This window comes from Eumetopias jubatus, unplaced genomic scaffold, assembly GCF_037043125.1.
Source record: "Eumetopias jubatus isolate StellerSeaLion01/CBP00866 unplaced genomic scaffold, mEumJub1_p1.0 scaffold_14, whole genome shotgun sequence".
Taxonomy (NCBI): Eukaryota; Metazoa; Chordata; class Mammalia; order Carnivora; family Otariidae; genus Eumetopias; species Eumetopias jubatus.
Window position 1 is genome coordinate 46994007 of NW_028274820.1, and position 21261 is coordinate 47015267.

Here is a 21261-nt window from a genome sequence, read left to right on the forward strand (position 1 = left end):
CGTGAGATCAAGCCACGGGTTGGGCTCCCTGCTCAGAGGGGAGTCTGCTGGAGATTCTCTCTCATCCTCTCTCTCTTCCCCTCCCCCTACTCATGCATGCTCTCTCTCTCTCTCTCAAATAAATAAATAATTTTTTTTTTAAATCATCCTTTCTAGTCTAGGAAAAAGATTTTGTTATCTAAATGTAGTGTTCTTTTAGTGGATATGTAGTTGAATATCTCACCTCCTGGGCAAGCTAACTCCAGTTGGCCAGCACTGGCTACCATGTGTTCTTATTATTAAAATTCACAGAGGTCCATCCTAATTGGAGCTGCAGAGTTGCAGTGAGGCAAACCCTCTAAGGGATATATGTCATTTGTGGTTCTGTTTCATACTCCAGAAACCTCAAATTGATGCATTTTTTACTCTTGGTCCCCATGAATTTTGTGGCAATATAGGGGGAAAAAAATGCCAGTGTATCCACTCTTATATGGTTTTGCATAATGATTTGAGTTAATTGAAGCTTAAGATACTTAGAGTCCAGTGCCAAGGCTCTGATCAACGGCGAATGTCCAGTCAGGTAAGGTAAGTATACATACCATGCTGGGCTGTTCCAAAGGGATGGGTATTCTGCAACAAATCATATAGTGTGGGACTCTCAAACTTTTTACTAAGTGAAATCGGGTAAAATAAAATATTTCTGAGGAGACTGGAAAAAAGAAAAAAATTTCAAAAAAGATCTTAAAACTGAGAGGTGTGGGTGGAAGGTGCAGGGGTGAAGCAGGATCCTACTTTTGCCTATATGGTGATGGCAACCTTTAGTGGGTGTATGGAGTGTCATGGACACAGGTCTCTGCTGCTATGGTGACATTTCTCTATGGTGAGGGTCCTACCAGATGACAGAGTCACCTCCATCCTGACAGTGTGGCCACTTATTACTTAACACTGACCAGTGTCTTGAGCCCAACCAAGTTCAGGAGATGGGATGATTATGTTTATCCTATAGGGTCTTGGTACCCGAAGGGTGGTCCAGGAACCAGAAATATCAGCATCGCCTGGGAGCTGGTTAGAAATGTAGATTTCCAGTACCCACCTTTGGCCCACTAAAGCAGAACATGCATTTTAACAAGATCCCCAGATGATTCACATGCACGTTCATGACTAATGGGCACTGCACTTCTCTCTCATCCTCTCCCTCTGCCTCTCCCCGTACTCATGCATGCTCTCTCTCTCTCAAATAAATAAATTTTTTTTGGTTCCTATCATATCCTGTCAGAAATTAATGTATTTAGCTACTTAACTCTGTGTTTATGATGTCATCTTCATAGCAACCATTTTTTTGAGCAGCATGTTTGTGAGAGCAAAGTGCTAGATGTTTCTATTTGTTATGTTTCTTCCTCACAACCAGGTTATTTTCGAAAGACAAAAAGGGAGGGGAGAAGCAGACGGATTAAGTAACTTAACCCAAATTTACAACTATCGTAACTAGCGAAGTAACATTTCACACCCTGATCTAGCTCTCTTTAAGTCTAAAGCTGAGGGCAGCTATACACTGGCATAAGCTATATCCTTCTTTTGCAATTTCCTCTTCCAAAATTTTAATTCAGAAAAGTGTTTGTGCAAAGCATGGCATTTATAGGGATAAATCAGTTGTTCTCAGTCAGCTTTTCTTTTACATTCCGTTTCTTGGTCTTCCTCTTAACTCTCTATATAAAAAATATAATTGATTGTGGCACTTAGATCAAACAAGAAAGATGAAATAAGCAATTCAAGAGAATATTTTGAGGGGCGCCTGGGTGGCTCAGGCGGTTAAGCGTCTGCCTTCGGCTCAGGTCATGATCCCAGGGTCCTGGGATCGAGCCCCAAGTCAGGCTCCCTGCTCGGCAGAGAGCATGCTTCTTCCTCTCCCTCTCCCTGCTGTTCTGCCTACTTGTGCTCTCTCTCTCTCTCTGTCAAATAAATAAATAAAATCTTAAAAAAAAAAGAATATTTTGAAAAATTAACAATTTGCAATCTATGTAAATAACTATGTGGCTGTAACTAAAACAGACTAAATCAGATGATAAATGTTAAATGTAGTTACTATTTCTCAAATCATTTGAAAGTATTCACCGAGCACTTTCTATGTGCCAAGCACTGTGCTAGATAGATACTAAAGGTACAATGGTGAAAATAAAATGACCTGTGTCCCGAGATTTTGTACTTTAAAAAGAAGCACGTGATTTCAATGAGGGCATTGAACAGGCATTTCAATGAAGTATGAAGGATTTAAAAAATAAAACCAAGCTGATCTTTGGGGAATTCTAGACAACACACCAAGCCCACCCCTAGGGCTCCTAGAAGTGACATCTAAGTGGGAGCAGAAGTAGCAGCTAGGCAAGCGAGCAAATAGAGAGGTTGTTCTAAGCAATGCAGGGAAAGTGTGCTCTAAGTTACCAGTAATGACATATGGCTGGAGCAAAGTTAGGGAGCAAAAGATAAAATTGGAGAAATCGGAAGGAGCCAACCTGTAAATGGCCTTGTAACCATCTTGTGGATAGATGAACTTTATTTTTCAGGGCATTGGGAACCAGTCAAAGAATTTGCTTGGGGGAATGGTATGATTGGCCTTCCTCTAGAGAAATTATTCTGTTTGACATCTATGAGAACGGGCTGATGGGAGAAGATTGGTGGCAGGGAAACCATTGGGAATGTGTTGCAGTAATCCAGCTGTAGGATAATGTGGCCAGAACTCAGTGTGGGAGCAATAGGGAGGGAAAGGATAAGATGAGTTTGTAGTATTAAGGTGTTGGCATCTGAAAGACTGGCTATGGGAAACAGGGAAGATGGCCAAATCAAGGGTGACCCCAGATTTCTGGTCCATGCACACGTGGGTAGTGTTTCATTCACTGAGATAAGAAACGTAGAAGGAGGGCAGCTTTGGCCCTCCCTGTGAAAAATTCAAAGGGAGAAAAGGTGAGACTCTGGCACACTCTCAATAGTTACTGTCTTTGGGATGGGACTGGGATGGAGGGAGAGGTCCTTTAATTTGTTCTTCCCAATTTTATGTGTTCAAGGTTTCTATGATGAGAATTTATCATTTTTTTTGGATATCAAGAAGATAAGTTAGATACTTGAGAGTCCTTTTGAGAGTCTTTGCCATTTAATATCATGGATGTTAAAAATGTAAGTTTGTTAACATTACATGGTTTGCAGGACTTCAAAAGCTTCTATAAAGGCAGCGAAGAGACATTTAGAAAATAAGCAGATCTCTTGAAGATTAGCTTTCAGACTAAACAACTTGCCAGGTTATGTGATAATTTTGATGGAGGGATATAAATGGTTAAGTCCAGAGGCACATTAAAGGGGAAGGACTAGAATTAAATCAACTACTGAATACACATATTTGTTGTGGCTTTTTTTTAAATTTCTGAAGCCACTTATATTCTAAAATGGTAGGAGAAAAATAATTTCAGCAGTGATCTTTTCTCTGGAATGTCAGGTAATTGAAATTGAACAAACATTGAACAATGGCGATGATGAATCTCTGAAAGCAGTAAATTCTATTTTCCTGCAGCATTTATTTTTAATGAGTAACAAGTGCCAAAGGTTTATAAAGAAGAAATCATGTCAAAGTAGATTGCGCGCCCCCCCAACCGCCGCCCCTAAGCACAGGTTTTCAAAACTCGAGGCAAAGAACAACTTTATTATGTCTTAGTTGTAGTGGAGTATTTGACCCCCTGGGTCACAGATACATAAAGCAAATTACTCTGAATCTTTGTGGATGGGAGCAAGGGTCACTTTGACATGAAGTGGCAGAGGGTTTGGAGGTAGGTAGTAAAAAATTCATTGCGAGTGTCAGAAGGCAGGAGTTTGGTGAGGCTTTCCAGGTTTGCTGGTTGAAATACTTTAGGGAAAAAAAATGGAAATTGAGACAAAAGTTTGTTGATACTGTCTATAGTCAGTTGAATGTTTTCCTACAGAAAAAAAAAAAGGAAATGGAGAAATAGGCAGGGAACTGCAGATGTGACAGAGAAAGGACAGGTGGTCACAGACCCAGCTGTCATTCTCAGCTCTCCGTTACTCCCCAATCTGTGCTCCCGTGGCTCACAGAAGTGTTTGATGATATTATAGGCTCCTGGAAAATTTAGGCTATTGGCATTAAAAGACTATATTTTTATGAATGTCTTTATTAGGGAAAACATTTTTTATTTTCTTTTAAGTGTGTGCCTCACATGAGCATGTCCTTTTTTTTGCCCCCCTTTGTAGAACATTTTTATATCATTTGACTCTGTTGATGCAATGAAATATTCTGAAATAAACAAAACGTGTTTCCTGTACCCAGTGTCTGGGGTGTGAGTATGAGTATGTGTATGAGTATGTGTGTATTGCCCAGGATGGGAGGTTATTGCTAATCTGTTCTGGGTATTGCACAAGTAGGTCACTCTTAAGGTTTCAGAAGAAAAGATATGGTTAACTTCTTTTTTTTTTTAAGATTTATTTATTTATTTTAGAAAGAAAGAGGGAGGGAGTGGGTGTGTGTGAGTTGGGGGGAAGGTCAGAGGGAGAGGGGGAGGGAGAGAGAGAAACTCCAGCAGCCTCCCCGCTGAGCAGAGAGACCAATGCGGGGCTTGATCTTACAACTTCGAGATCATGACTTGAGCCAAAATGAAGAGTCGGACACCTAATTGAGCCACCCAGACGTCCTGATAGGGTAAACTTCTGAAATCTGATTTCAGGATTAGTATTTTTCCTGCTAACCCCTAGTCAGACAGAGATGGGAGAATTGGCTGGAAACAAACCATGCTCAGTGCTTTGGCTTTTCCCCCCACAAACTCATCAAACAAGCGGATCTCCCAAAGGTTGCCATACAGGTTAGGCTAATGACTGGAGTTATAGCCACAAGCCACCTTAGAAAGAGAAATTGCAAATGAACTGGACGAACTGATTTATTGACCCCTATCTGGGTCTCTGGTAGTTGAGCCATTCCTACGGTTTTATTACTAACTCCTTTAAAGAATTGCTAGAATGACAAAATGGGGCCACTCCATCACCTATTTCTGATGATTCTTTCCTTGATTTTTTTGGGTCCAGACATTTGTTACTATGGTCACCAAATGTTCAGGTAAAGATAGGATGCTTCTAAAATCCAGCCTAATAGATGAGGCTCATATTCTACTCAAATGGATTATTTTTACTGTGCAGATGGTTTCCCAAAATAGGCAGCTCCAACTTGAAATAAGACAGACCTGATTACTTAGCTAAGTAATGTTAAGGAGCTAAGCCTCAATTTCTTTTCCTATAAAATGAAGATAAAAATATAATTATTGTGTGTAGTTCTAGGCAATACACAGGGTAATTCATGGCTCAATGTTAGTACTTTAAAAAAAAAAAAAAACAATAAGGGCACCTGGGTGGCTCGGTCGGTTGAGCGTCTGCCTTTGCCTCAGGTCATGATCCCGGGATCGAGCCCCGCGTCAGGCTCCCTACTTGGTGGGGAGTCTGCTTCTCCCTCTGCCCCCCACCCTGCTCTCGTGCTGTCTCTCTCACTGTCTGTCAAATAGTTAAATAAAATCTTTGGGGGAAAAAAAAAACCGATAGCTTCTGTGGCCGTATCATGTCAAAACGGTTTCATCTTGATCTTTCCTAATGACTTAAGTCTCTGAAATGCCCACACTTGAAAGTCTTAAAACTTAAATACAAGCTAATTTACTTTACTTTGGTTCCTCTAGGCAAGGAGCAAATGCCACGAGAGATGAGCTGACAACATCTGCATTCCTGACCGTTCAGTTGGATCGGTCTCTTGGAGGACAGGCTGTGCAGGTTGGGATAGTTTTACTCCCAGAACTCATCCACGTTAAAGTTTTGCTAGCTCGATGACTAGTTAAAGCCTTCCTCCCAAGTTGGGATGGGAATTTGACATTTTCTATTTCTATTTCTATGATATTTGATATTTTTTTCGTTTCGCAACTTAAGTGTTCCTAATCTCATGCCATACTAGTTCTCTCAGATTCTGGAAAAGAGGGAGCAAACAGAATTGAAAAACAAAAGCAAAAACAAAGAACTATTAATAGATCTAAGGAACCAAAAGAATCGACAGTTATTTGACATAAAACTGTTCTACACAAGTTATTACCTCCAGCTGATCACTTTCCAGTTTTCAGATCTTTGTAACTTTGTAATTACTTCTTAAAAGATAATAATTAAACAGAGAGGTAAGTCACATACTTTAGTATATGAAATCTAAGATGTGGACGCCAAATTTGGTCTTCCAGCTGGTTTCTTTCCCGTCTTGGTACTTGTTAGTCAATATATAAAGCAAGTTAGTTCTAAATTTAAAGGTTCATATTAACTTTTTTATTTTTTTACAAATTAGCAAGGTGACTGAATTCTTTAAATGCACTGAACTCTACTTTCCCCTGAACTATTATATTCACTCTTGAAATCTTTCTAGGTAAGAACTGACATGAGTGTCACTTAATTGATCTTTAAAGTGTTCCTCACCAAATTATGCAAAAACTTTGAAAACATGCATTGTGATTTATAAGTTCTATATTTTGTAATAAAATATTTGATATACCCCATGAATGAATTTCCATTGTTAGCCTGTCACATCCTAAATTCACAATGAAACTAGGTGGCAGTAGTTTACAATAATGTATAAACAACCCCAGTCCTTTGTAGAATATGTTAACAGTAGTGAAAAATGTTCAATTTACCCTTTATCTCTTTTATTTTAATTTAACAGTGGAAAATGGGTCTTAATCATTGGCCCTCTTTTTTTTTTTTATGTTGGCGATTGAGGTTTTCCCAATGTTATGGGAAATGCCAAGCCAGCAACAGTTTTAGGTAACCCTAGCTAACCTCACCCCAACAGCTTTGGGATTGTGACTTAAAAGACATTTCTGTAAGTTGCTACTTGCTTATTTGAATGTCTACTAATTGGAAGATACCTATGGGGGACACCTGGCAGGCTCAGTCAGTAAAGCATGCGACTCTTTTTTTTTTTTCCACTTTTTTTTAATTATGTTAATCACCATACATTACATCATTAGTTTTTGATGTAGTGTTCCATGATTCATTGTTTGTGCATAACACCCAGTGCTCCATGCAGAACGTGCCCTCTTTAATACCCATGACCAGGCTAACCCATCCCCCCACCCTCCTCCCCTCTAGAACCTTCAGTTTGTTTCTCAGAGTCCATAGTCTGTCTTGATTCGTCTCCCCCGCCGATTCCCCCCCTTCATTCTTCCCCTCCTGCTATCTTCTTCTTCTTCTTCTTTTTTTTTTTAACATATAATGTATTTGTTTCAGAGGTATAGGTCTGTGATTCAACAGTCTTGCACAATTCACAGCACTCACCATAGCACATACCCTCCCCAATGTCTATCACCCAACCACCCCTCCCTCCCACCCCCCACCACTCCAGCAACCCTCAGTTTGTTTCCTGAGATTAAGAATTCCTCATATCAGTGAGGTCATATGGTACATGTCTTTCTCTGATTGACTTATTTCACTCAGCATAACACCCTCCAGTTCCATCCACGCCGTTGCTAATGGCAAGATCTCATTCCTTTTGATGGCTGCATAATATTCCATTGTGTATATATACCACATCTTCTTTATCCATTCATCTATCGATGGACATCTTGGCTCTTTCCACAGTTTGACTATTGTGGACATTAAACATGGGACTCTTGATCTTGAGTTTGTGAGTTCAAGCCTCATGTTGGGCATAGAACTTCCTCAAAAATTTTTTTTAAATAAAATGAAAAAGAAAGATATCTGTCAAGTTAATTATTTTCAGTGCTCCCTAGGCCTCCCTGCTATGGTATGTGCATCCGCATTCCCATTTACTTGGCTTCTAGAAAAAGATACACCAGGGTGCATAAGACAGTTCAATTTTAGCATAGGGCAAAATAATTGAAAAAAAGAAGTAGAGAGCTGACACAAAGTTGAACTCTTTATGTAAAAAATTGCATCAATAATTTATGTAAGAAATAAACTCGTTTCTTTTTTTTTTTTTAAGATTTGATTTATTTATTTGACAGAGACACAGCGAGAGACGGAACACAAGCAGGGGGAGTGGGAGAGGGAGAAGCAGGCTTCCTGCTGAGCAGGGACCCTGATGCGGGGCTCGATCCCAGGACCCCGGATCATGACCTGAGCCGCAGGCAGACGCATAATGACTGAACCACCCAGGCGCCCCAAGAAACTCGTTTCTAATCCAATATCTGGTATTAAACTAATAGGTGAAATTAAATAATTAACCATTTACTTTTTTCAATTTCCTTATCCTGAAAAGTCCTTAAATTACATATTTTTAAAGCGCTTATATTAAGCAAATCTATTACCATTTCTATGAATAAAAAGTAGAAAATATATTCTATTTATTTTTGCCAGATTTTGATGCTTGGAGGCCAGATTGTCATAATTTTTTCATCTCATAGTTACAGAGATATAGAAATAATGAGTATGCTTTGGTGTCCTCTTGTTTTTGGAAGCATTTAAATGCACATCTCTTTACCTTCTGAACAAGATCCAAAACATTTCAGAAACAAGTGTGTCACCACACAGCTATCAAGTGTTGGTGCTCTTGAAAAAAGTCATTTTCACAAATGATGGCATACATACGCACTTTGTTGGTTTGTCTCTTATGGAGACATACGTGAACACACTTATAGCTTTATACTTTCTGGAAGCAGGAAGCGGTGCCATACGGTGATGTTTCCCCCTAGAAGAAACGTCTCAGCATGCTGTGTCTGGAGTCTAAGACTCTTAAGTCAGCCAGAAAACTGTGCTTGATTAGCATTAGCCTGTATTGTCTGTTAATCATCATGCCTCTTGCTCTTGATTTCTTATTTATTTTTTGTTTTGTTTTCAAAAAGGAAAATAACACATGTGGAAATACAGCCCTCCTTCACTGCACCCTTCATTACATTTCTTTTATCCCCCCTGCCCCCAGATCCGAGTCTCCCAAGGCAAAGAGCCTACTCATCTGCTGAGTTTGTTCAAAGACAAACCGCTCATTATTTACAAGAATGGAACATCAAAGAAAGGAGGTCAGGCACCTGCTCCCCCTACACGTCTCTTTCAAGTCCGGAGAAACCTGGCGTCTATCACCAGAATCATGGAGGTAATGTCGTGCATTCAACAAAATGTGCCCTGTTTATGGACTTCCCAGTGGACCTGAGCCATCAACAAATATTAGTCTTCAAAAAAATTGGCAAGCAAATTCCCTCTATTTCGATAATTAATCCGTTGTTCACAAAAAAAAAAAAAAAACCCACCAAAACAAAACCAAAAAAAACCAAAAAACAAAAACCCAAAGCAGGAGGACCAAGTTAAAAGTTAACTCTGGATACCAGGCCTCTCACACTTTTCAACTGCATTGTACCAAAAAAAAAAAAAAAAAAAAGAATTTTAAGAGTAATGTAACAAATCAAATGGTCAAAGGCCCGAAGCTTTATCTTTGAAAGGCCTGGGGGAAGATGGATGGCAGGTGATGGTCAGGTGGTCACACGGGAAATTCAAGAGGGAAAGCCCTGTGTGTACAAGTGTAACAAATGTGGAAAGCCAGCTTCACCGTATCGGGCTGGAACCATAACTCAACTGGCCGAATAAGCCGTCTCTGACAGCAGCTGAGAAAGAAATCAAACCCTATGTCACAGGTCAGAAGACAAGAAGACCTCTAGGTATGGACAAGCCAGCAGGCCCAGGTGTTTAAATGTCTGAGCGTTTTGCCTCTAGGCCCATCCATCACATTTTATAATCTAGACATCTCTGTCACTATTGAAATCCAAGTCTCTCCCATCACCCCTAAACTGCCCAACGCGTTCTGTAAATCCCCACACCTGGACCCACCTGCCAAGCCTTCCCCTTTGCACAAGCCCTTGGAACCAGCTGGGTCATGGCATACCCTCCACTTGCAATCTCTTCTCTAAACCAGCCTCCCAATTAACCTTCTTGCTCTGTGGCTATCCTCTGAGGATGCAGTACCCATACAGCCCTCGCAAGGGGAAGTTGGTTTTCCTCAGTGCCCTCTTACCAGGTATGGGCGTGGGTGGGGTACCCTCCTTGCTCATTCTTGCCTCCTTGACTTTTATCAGTCTCTCCCTCCCTTGGCGTCATTGTGCCATCATCCATGGAGCTGCCCGTCCTTCGCCTCTTATTCTTTGGTGGCTTTGGCCATTGTCTCACTAACTCCATTCCTCTGGCTTGTCCTTGACCCCTTTCATCTCACACTCATATGGTCCCATACTAAACCTTACTATAATTTTAGCACCTCGAGAAATCTGTTTCCGACACCTAATCTCTGACCACCCTCTCCTATTGTCTGGCCTCTTTGCTCTAGGATGTACATCCCAGCAATTTCCAGTCTCAAACCTGAATCCATGAGCACTCTCCATCCATCACACCTTTCGTGTCTTCTCTCTCCAAACCTCCAAAATGCCTGCTCTCCACTGAGCACTGAGTCAGAGTTCTCAGAGAACATAAATGTAATCACACAAGAGTCACCTTATCTACTCCCCGCCGGTGTCACCAACATGCCCCTGTCTGTACATATATATTCTCCTTCCTGCCTGTTTCATGAAATAAATATAATTTATTTATATTTAACAATTTATAAGTATTTTATAAGAGTTACTTACATATAAATACTATTTTAAAAATTAATATCAACCTGCTTTTATCCATAAATTAATATTACAAAGTAATGTTTGTAAAAAGTAATATATTACATAAACAAATAAAATGTGATTCCTGTCCTAAGGCCAAATTCCTACCACCACAATGCCCAACTTCTGTCCAGAAGCCCCCGCCCTCTTGACTTCCTACTTTCCTGAATTTCTCTCTGTCCCATGTTCTTACCTCACGTCCAGTTCATCATTATGGCAGGGCAATAATTTTTCTCTTCTCTAGCATTAGTGTATTTTTCTCTTCCGGATCATTTACTTCAGAATACAAGCATGCCTTCAAAACACTCCCATTTGCCATTACAAACTATCTCTTAACCCCCATCCTCCCAGCTACCATATCCTTTCTCCGCCCTCCTTAAAAAGCACAGATCCTCAAAAGCATTGGCCTCACTCATTCCCTGTCCCTACATGGTTAAGCCTCTTCTCTGTAAAGCCACTCTCCTTGGGCATCATTCCAGTCACTCCTCGCCTCTTACCTAATTCCCATCTTTCAAGAGGTCAGAAGTATCTTTTCTGACCCCTTTCCTTAGCCTTCCACTGGCTTTTTCCACAGTTGCCCTTCCCTAGCTTCTTGAAACACTTTTTTTCACTAGGACTCTGGAGCAACCACACTTACCAAGATTCCTTCCAAGCTTCCGAAGAGTGTTTTCACTCCACTTCTCGTGCCAGTTGGGTTTCTGCTTCTCCTCCTCTGCCCGTCCTCCAAACCCCCAAGGCTCAGTATTGGCCCTCTCCATGGCAATCTCATTCAAATAACATCATACGTATTGACCTCATCTAGAATATTCTGTACACGGATTCTCATGTATTCGATTATGACTATTTCTTTTTAATCTATCAAGTTAACCATGAATAGCTCTCCTCCGCAGGCACTCTCAGCTGACTTCAGATGGAAGAGTCGAGAATCCTTGCATTCCTAGTCTCTTCCCAACAGGCACGTCTTTATGAGACATGCGAGCTGTTTGTGATGTGGTTCCTTTGTTTGCTTGCAGCCTCTCAAACTGGCCTTCACATTCCCAGCCTCTCTGAAATGTGCTCATCAAAATCATTGTTTGTAAGGCTTTCTGGGAGGCTAAAGCTTTATAATGTTCTATTTTGGAACTACTTCCCTGATGTCACACTAGTCTGTATGTGGGTCTATTGTCCCCTGTCTGTCATCCAGACTCTTCCCTCTGTACCAATAAGGAGACATTCGGATGAGAAATTGGCAGTCCCGGTTCTTTTCAGTCTCCATCATCACATCTGGTAGATTCCTTTGAATCTTGGTCCAAGAGGCCTTGTTCCTACTGCAAAAGAACGATACCCACTTCCCTGAACGTTAGCAACCCCTGAAACACATCTAACATTTCCAACAGATTGTGTTTCAACTATACTTTAAAAATAAATAAATAAATAAATAATAAAAGTTCCAACAACCATTCCTTCCTCCTCTAGTGCTCTCTCTCGAGACAGGGTCCTGGTAAACCTAGTGAAATTCAGCTCTCCACATAGTTGATGGCAGCTTGACCCAGTTGACCAAACACCATCATTTGGCAGTTGAGCATCACCTCCTTGAAACACCCTCTGCACTTGGCCTCCAGAACACCACCCTTGTATTTCCTTCCTCTCTCATGGCTGCTCCATCTCAGACTTGCCCGCTGGTTCTTCTTCATCACATTGAGTCCCACAATGGTGCCGAAAGTCAGACACATACTGTCCTAGTCACATAGCCATGTGGTCAGACAGAGGTTCTCACAGAGTCTGACTAGAGTCACAGAATCCCAAGATCGTAGACATGAAGGCACAAGCCCGTCATAGGACCCTCGGGCTCACTTCCAGGGCTGAGACTGCACATGCTTGTCCTGCCCTGACAGTCTGCCTTCAGCCTCTCCCTCAGGTCAGAGTCCGGGCCCAGGTGGGTCCTCCTCATTCCTCTGTGGCCACAGGGAGCACAACTGTCTGTTACAATTTGAGTTATAATTTATCTGAGCCTGGAGACCCCTTTAGTGAATTTGCATTGTTATCTCTTTGCCAAAATTAGACTCCAGTCCCTGTTTTATGATTTTTGGGTGTCCCTTTGTGGGTTTTTTTTTTTTTAATTTCAGTATAGTTAATACACAGTGTTATATTAGTTTCAGGTGAAGATATAGTGATTCAACACTCACTTCCATATATTACTCAGTGCTCATCAAGATAAGTGCACTCTTAATCCCCATCACCTATTTCACCCACCCCCCTACCCACCTCCCCTCTGGTAACCCTGTTTGTTCTCTATAGTTAAGGTCTGTTTTTTGGGTTGTCTCTTTTTTTTTTTTCCCTTTGTTTGTTTGTTTTGTTTCTAAATTCCACATATGAGTGAAATTATATGGTATTTGTCTTTCTCTGACTGACTTATTTCACTTAACCATTATACTCCGTAGATCCATCTATGTTGTTACAAATGGCAAGATCTCATTGCTTTTTATGGCTAAATAATATATATATATACCCCTTCTTCTTTATCCATTGATTTATCAGTGGACACTTGGGCTGCTTCCATAATTTGGCTATTGTAAATAATGCTTCAATAAACATAGGTGTGCATATCCTTTCAAATTTGTGTTCTCAGATTCTTTGGGTTAATACCCAGTAGTGCCTTTACTGTATCATAGGATTGTTCTATTTTTAGCGTTCTGAAGAACCTCCATACTGTTTTCCAGAGTGGCTGCACCAGTTTGCATGCATACCACCAGGGCACTAGAGTTCCTTTTTCTCCACATCCTCCCCAACATTGTTTTGTGTTTTTGATTTTAGCCATTCTGACAGGTGTAAGATGATACCTCATTGTGGTTTTGATTTGCGGTTTCTCTGATGAGTAGTGATGTTGAGCATCTTTTCATGTGTCTTTTGGCCATCTGGATGTCTTCTTTGGAGAAATGTCTATTCCTGTCTTCTGTCCACTTTTAATTGGGGATTATGTGTTCTTTTGGTGTTGAGTTAAGTTCTTTATATATTTTGGATACTAACCCTTTATCAGGCATGTCACTTGCAAATATCTTCTCCCATTCAGTAGGGTGTCTTTTAGTTTTGTTGGTTGTTTCCTTTGCTGTGCAAAAGTTTTTTTTTTTTAATTTTGATGTAGTACCAATAGTTTATTTCTGCTTTTGTTTCGCTTGCTTCAGGAGACATATCTAGAAAGACGTTGCTACGGCCAATGTCAGAGAAATGACTGCCTGTGCTCTCTTCTAGGATTTTTGTAGTTCGAGGTCTCACGTTTAGGTCCTTAATCCATTTTGAGTTAATTTTTGTGTGTTGTGTAAGAATGTGGTCCAGTTTATTTTTTACTTAGATTTTTAAAAGATTTTATCTTTTCATGAGAGGCAGAGAGAGAGAGAGAGAGAGGCAGAGGGAGAAGCAGGCTCCCCATGGAGCAAGGAGCCTGATGTGGGGCTCGATCCCAGGACCGTGGGATCATGACCTGAGCCGAAGGCAGATGCTTAACCAACTGAGCCACCCAGGCACCCGAAAGTAGTCCAATTTCATTCTTTTGCATGTAGCTGTCCAGTTTTCCTAACCTATGTGTTAAATAAAGAGACTGTCTTTTTCCCATTGCATAGTTCTGCCTCCTTTGTCAAAGACTAATTGACCATATAAATAGCGTGGCTGTATTTCTGGGTTTTCTGTTCTGTCCACTGATATATGTGCTATTTTTGTGCCAGTACCATGCTGTTTTGATCACTACAGCTTTGTAATATACCTTGGGAGTCTGGAATTGTGATACCTCTAGTCTTGTTTTTATTTTTCCAAGATTGCTTTGACTTTTCAGGGTCTTTTGTGATTCTATACAAATTTTAGGATTGTTTGTTCTAGCTCTATGGAAAAATGCTGTTGGTATTTTCACAAGGATTTCATTAAATCTGTAGATTGCTTTGGGTAGGTGTCCCTTTGATTATTTGGAAAACCTCTTTAGTGGGAGAGAGAAAAACTGAACATCTTTGCTTTATGTGTGTCATTTGCGTCTATCACACCCACTTTCCAAACACCAGTTATAGCCCATACTTGTTCTTATGGCTTCTTTGAATATTATCTTTGTTACTTCTCACTTATATTTGGCTAATTTTATTCTTAGAGCCCGGTGCTGCTGTCTGTGGGCAGTTGAGTGTTAAAGTGATACAGAGCAAAGAGCTACTAATGTTTCTAATGCTAGGGTGGTGTCCTAGGGCCACCCTGGGATCAGGACGGAAGGCGACGCGTGGTTTGTCCCTGTCACAGCTTCTCAGACATGTTTATTGAGAGAGTAGCAATGAATCTGAATCACTGTGTTGTTTTTCTTTATACCCTAGGTAGATGTCGATGCACATTCTTTGAATTCCAATGATGTTTTTGTCTTGAAACTGCAACAAAACAATGGCTTCATCTGGATAGGAAAAGGTGCTAGCCAGGAGGAGGAGAAAGGAGCAGGATATATAGCAAGTGTCCTCAAATGCAAAACCACAAAGATTCAGGAGGGCCAGGAACCAGGTGTGTACTCTGGGGTCAAGGACATGAGGCAGGACTTAATATTTGGTATAATTGCTAATCATGTAATTTATTCCTTTTTTCATAAATAGGACCTTTGTAACAGTTATAGGGCATTACAGATCCTTCCATTAGTTGCAAAAGTGGGCGATGGTACCTGCTATATTTAAATAATTTCCTAACACTGAAATCAAGGTGAAATCATATCATTTGTTAATGTAAGGCAAGACCAGCTCTGTGCTCCTGGAAATGCACTGGATAACTCATTGTGTTTTTCACAGAGGAGTTTTGGAATTCCCTTGGAGGGAAAAAACACTACCAGACCTCTCCACTGCTAGAAACACAGGCTGAAGACCATCCGCCTCGGCTTTACGGCTGCTCTAACAAAACTGGACGATTCATCGTGAGTGTCTTGCAAAACACTGGGGTGAAACCAAACAACATTGGGAGAGGTGTGGCTCTAACCCTTTTCAGCCACGTCGGTGCTCTGATTCTCAGATGTAGTTTGCTTATCTGCAAACCAGACATGATAGTCTTAGCTCCACGCAGGCTTGTTTTAAGAGTCAATGATACAATGGATGTGAAAGCATAGGAATACTGTAAAGTACTATTTAAATCAAGCCGCTGTTAAAAATATCAACTACTTTGCACCTGTGTCAGCATGAGGTTGTTGCTATATGAATATGCATATGGCTGGATTTCCTAATTTAATAATTTGACACTTTCTGTGGGAAACCATGGTGGGTTCTGATCAAACTGTGTCAGTTTTACACTTCAATTTCCTGGGGAATAAAAAGTTTCACCACGTTGACTGACTAGAAATATTGTGAAAATATTATGATCCTTGGGCAGAATCATAGAAAGCTACATATGCACCTGCAAATTGAATGAAGTCAGCAAGAAGGTTTTATTTTATAGTCATTCACAGGTTTTAAATTTCAGACTGGTTTTATACTGGGCTCCAAAATATCCTGGAGTGCAGCCCCTCATCTCAGTTTGAGCATAAAAATTCTCTTTTCTCTGTTTGACATGTAGGTTTTTGAGTAAATTTTTTGTTGAGAGGACAAACTTCTTTCCTATGTAAAATTTGATCTAAAGATTTGGGCACCGGGCACCTGGGTGGCTCAGATGGTTAAGCGTCTGCCTTCAGCTCAGGTCATGATCCCAGGGTCCTGGGATCAGGTCCCGCATCGGGCTCCCTGCTCAGAGGGGAGCCTGCTTCTCCCTCTGCCTCTCTCTCTCTATCTCTCTGTCTCTCATGAATAAATAAATAAAATCTTAAAAAAAAAAAAGATTTGGTCACCATGTCCTGGTGAATACAAGCTTTATTTTTCAACACACACATGAAAATCGTCTAAGTCTTTGCCCAGCTACATTGTTTGCTAGAAATAAAATGCTTTGAGGAAGAAACTGCTCATATTCAAACCACACTTGAAGATTATAAGTGATTTGACCTGAAAATTGAAGGTTCAAATTAAAGATTCGCATTGTGATAAATATTTGGTTGTTGGGCACCAGAGTTGCTCACCTACTTTCTAGGAAATCCTTGTATTTTAGAAACTTGTCAGAAAAAATCTGTTATTTTACTCTTTTGACTGTTAATTTGATATGGCATCCGACCAACTTCTTTTTCAACTAATGCTTCTATGATTTCTTATTAGTATTATTTGCTAATATTGTTGTAAATAACATGCTTGTCTCCAATGAAGATGTATTTTACAAAAATAATACCTAGGCTTTGTTCTCAGTCAGGTTTAAAAAAATCTGTTAAGTCTTTGGTTCTCACTGATATATGAGGAATCCTTAATCTCAGGAAATAAACTGAGGGTTGCTGGAGTGGTGGGGGGTGGGAGGGATGGGGTGGACTTTTCCTCTACACCAACTGATTTTCTTGTTTGGTATTTGGAGCTCCAACTATTCGCTTCACAATTTAAGGAAAGAAATGTCACTGAAAAGTATTTGATCTAGTTATCATAATCAAAAAGCAGGCTTTAGACATATAGATTCACACAAGACAGCAGAGCCTATGGGTTAATAGCACAGGTTTTGGAACCAATCTGCCTGTGCAATATCACTTGCTTGGTGATGTTACTTACTAGCTGTGTGACCTTAAGCTGGTTACTTACCCTCATCTGTAAAATGGGGATAATCCTAGTACCCACTTCACAGAGTTGTGTGAATATTAAATTAGTTGTTCATATAAAGGATTTAGAACAGTGCCTGACATGGAGTGTTATTTAAAGTTTTTGCTTTTTTAAATCATTATGTGATTGGTAAATATTCTGTAAAAAAGATAATATAAACTAAGTTTTTGCCTTCTGTAAGTAGTTTTTGTCTGTTTCTGTATAACACTCTCAAAATTTCATCAGGTTATAATAAATACGTGTTATGCTCAGAAGGCTGCAGGTTGCCTGGGACCAAGTTTACCTAGGTCCAGCCCAGCTGGGAGGTTCTCTTTTGGGCTGCAGGCTGGATTCATGCGTGTTTTTCCCACGACTGAGTCCAGGAGCGCAAGAGGGCCTCTAATGAGTCACATTTGCTAATATGACATGGCCAAGGCCAAAGCCACCTCCACTTACTAGACTGTACTATAACAAAGTCACACAGCAGAGAGAAGGAGTGAAGAATTAAAAACCATAACCCTGTCTACCACACTTTCCTAAGGGTCAGGGGGTTCGTGATCCAGAATCCTTTAAAAATTTGGAACTTCGGATTAATACCTGCCAACTGGTAGTGGGTGCATTAAACTACACCTCCCTAGCAAACTTTAAAGTTAACTACAGGGAACATGATTTAACACATTTAAGATAATAATAATAAGAAAACTTTGCATATGGAATATTATATCATCTTGTCAAAAATTGTTGATTTAGAAAATGATCAGACCTATTGATTTTATTAAAATAATCTTGACCTACACAATAAAAGACAATTGAATACTTAGACCATAAACTCAAATGTCTTTAGGGACGAGGAAGGCAACGGAGATCTGTGAAGCAGCTTGTCACAAGGGACCGGAAGTGGAACTGGGGTCCAACTGCCTATAGCCTCCCTGAGGCATTCAGGTGCCATGTTCGTAGTCAGCCCTGTGCTTCCCAGATGAGATTCCATCAGCTTGTGATAGACGATGAAACAAATAAACAATTATCTGAATCTTTTTTTTTAAAGATTTTATTTATTTGAGAGAGAAAGAGAAAGAGAGAGAGAGGTTGAGAGCAGGGTGAGGAGCAGACTCCCCACTGAGCAGGGAGCCTGACGTGTGGCTTGATCCCGGGACTTCGGGATCATGACCTGAGCCGAAGGCAGCTGCTTAACTGACTGAGCCACCCAGGCGCCCAACAATTATCTAAATCTTTACTACCCAGAAAGAACAAAAAAAGATGACTGCCAAACTTTATTTTTGTGGTGCTTTAAAATAGTACAATGCATTGGTATCCTATATATTAGAAAAATTATTGCTTTACTCTTTAATCCTAAGGCTTTTTCATACATTTCAGATTGAAGAGGTTCCAGGAGAGTTCACCCAGGATGATTTAGCAGAAGATGATGTCATGTTACTAGATGCTTGGGAACAGGTAAAACTGTATTTGGTGTGCTTGTACTTGGGAGCTGGCAAAACCTGCTTCGAAAAATAGCAAGTCTAATAATAAACGGACCTATGGATTTAGGCTGTATTTTAAAAAGACTCAACACAGTTTGGCAAAAAATAAAACTGATACATGTAGCAAATTGATTTCTTAATATGGAAAAAATTCCATGGCTACCGTCTGTGGCTGTATAGTTTTAGGTGAAAAACTTCTATTTTTCATTTATTTTTAAAATTGATTCACTCCTAATTTCTTCATGCATTCATCCATTCATTTAACTAGTAAACACATCAGTGAATACAATGCCATGGGGGAACAGGGCCATGGGGAAGTCAAAGATTCAGAATTTTTCTTGAAATCTGATGAGAAGTCATCATAGGGGGCCTTTCCCTGAAGAAGAAACAGACGTAGAATAGTTTTGAATCTACACAGAAAATGTGTTGCTGTTACGTATATCGTTATTTGGGAGAAAATGAATGGGGATTTGGCATGCCATATCTGATAGTTGGGTTTTTTTTGTTGTTGTTTTTTACCTTTGTGTAAACTGATAATAGTGGAAGGGAAAACTAAATATATCAGGAACTAAAATGTATAGAACAATTATGAAACCCTTATCTGAATTAGGCCCACTCTTAGAGTCAACCCTATTAATTGTTACTTCTAGATCTGTTCTTAATTGCTAAAGTCATTTGGTTATATTACCCCTTAGCTTCTTGGTATAGAATTGCCATATTTGAATTTGGAATCTAGTCACAGATTCTCCCCAGGTGAATGGATCACATATTTATAGATATGAAATTTAAAATGTCATGTCAATAAAACACCTTTGTATATTAAGAATTACAAAATAAGAATGGCATTTCCTTATTCAGAACAATTATGTCCATTTGTAGTCAATTCTGCAGTCATGGATACTTGAGAATATTTCTCTTACTACATTTTATTTTTTATTTTATTTTATTTTTTTTTAAAGATTTTATTTATTTATTTGAGAGAGAGAGAGAATAAGAGATAGAAAGCATGAGAGGGAAGAGGGTCAGAGGGAGAAGCAGACTCCCTGCTGAGCAGGAAGCCCGATGTGGGACTCGATCCCAGGACTCCAGGATCATGACCTGAGCCGAAGGCAGTCACTTAACCAACTGAGCCACCCAGGCGCCCCTACATTTTATTTTTTAAATCATATTTTTCATTTACATGACCAAGCTGTCGTTGTTTGTTCTATGCCCTGCAAGCAAATATTTCAGTACTTTCAGTATGAATTAGAATACAATCAAAACCAATTTGGCCGAAATTTCTCTGCCAACAAGTTATTTTAAAGTGATTTAAATATAAGGTAATTCAGGGGCACCTGAGTGGTTCAGTCGGTTAAGTGTCTGCCTTCGGCTCAGGTCATGATCCCAGGGTCCTGGGATCGAGCCCCCCATCAGGCTCGCTGCTCAGCGGGGAGCCTGCTTCTGGCCCTCCCCCAGCTCGTGTGCACACTCGCTCTGGCTCTTACATGTGTGTGCTTCCCCCCACCCCCCTCTGTCTCAAATAAATAAATAAAATCTTTTAAAATAAATAAATATAAGGTAATTCAAGAGAATGTTTCAGCATTGAAGTTCACAGCCTATACATTTATTTGACGAGAAGGATACATACAGAATATGTAATTGTTATCAGTTTAAAAAAAATCAACATTTAAATACTAAACATTGTAGCACGTTTACCAAAGCGTTAGAAGATACAATTTTAGGTGTACACTTCAGGCTTAAGGCAGAGGCTTTGCAAGGGAGGCTGAGGTCCCCCCAGGATAATAAAAATAATATGGGGATAATGACTGCCTTACATGCCCTAAATGGGTGGCTGCAGAAAACAGCCAATATGTTGTTTTGAGAAAGTGTATAAACTAGAAAATACTATATAAACCTGAAATACCAGAATGTGGATTCTGGAATCAAACTGGCTGGGTATCATTCTAGAGTATCTCCTAATAAGTGCAAACATTGGGAAAGTGATGGACCTTCTTTGCACCTCCTTCTCCACATCCCTAACTTGGGGGCTTCCTGTGAAGGTGAAATGAGCAATGTGTGAGAAGCACTTGGTACAGGGCTTGCACTGAGCCTTTACTCCCCAAACTGTACATATTATTGTTTCATTTTTCAGATTTTTATTTGGGTCGGCAAAGATGCCAATGAAGTTGAGAGAACAGAATCTCTGAAGTCTGGTAAGCGAGATCCCATGGACAATGATGGCATTTATCCTGAGTGCTTATTACAAAGCTCCTGACTGCTCTTTTCACCACATTCTTCAAAACCACATATTAAAACCGAGCAGAATCTAATAAGCTTTCGCTTTCAGAACTTAAGTGTAATGGAATTTTTTTGAACTGAAGAATTTCAGAATAAGAATAAGAAAAATGTTTTGTTACCTAATTTAGAACATGATTACATCAGTTTATTCTGAAAACTTTAAATTCACTTAAACAGTATTGTATTATAGAAATAGTAAACCCTCTATAACTATGATAACCTAGATTTTTTTAAAGTTCTTTTTGAGTA

The 21261-nt window shown here is 39.9% G+C and overlaps 1 protein-coding gene across 1 annotated transcript in view; it reads left to right on the top strand.

Moving 5' to 3' along the window:
* Nucleotides 1-21261, top strand: part of SCIN (scinderin) — an 80913-nt gene that overhangs the window by 58116 nt on the left and 1536 nt on the right. The window contains exons 10-15 of the mRNA XM_028118580.1: nt 5691-5781; nt 8924-9094; nt 14960-15137; nt 15416-15537; nt 18632-18709; nt 20867-20927. Of these exons, the coding sequence (XP_027974381.1) occupies nt 5691-5781; nt 8924-9094; nt 14960-15137; nt 15416-15537; nt 18632-18709; nt 20867-20927 (701 nt within the window). The remainder of the gene's footprint in view (nt 1-5690; nt 5782-8923; nt 9095-14959; nt 15138-15415; nt 15538-18631; nt 18710-20866; nt 20928-21261) is intronic.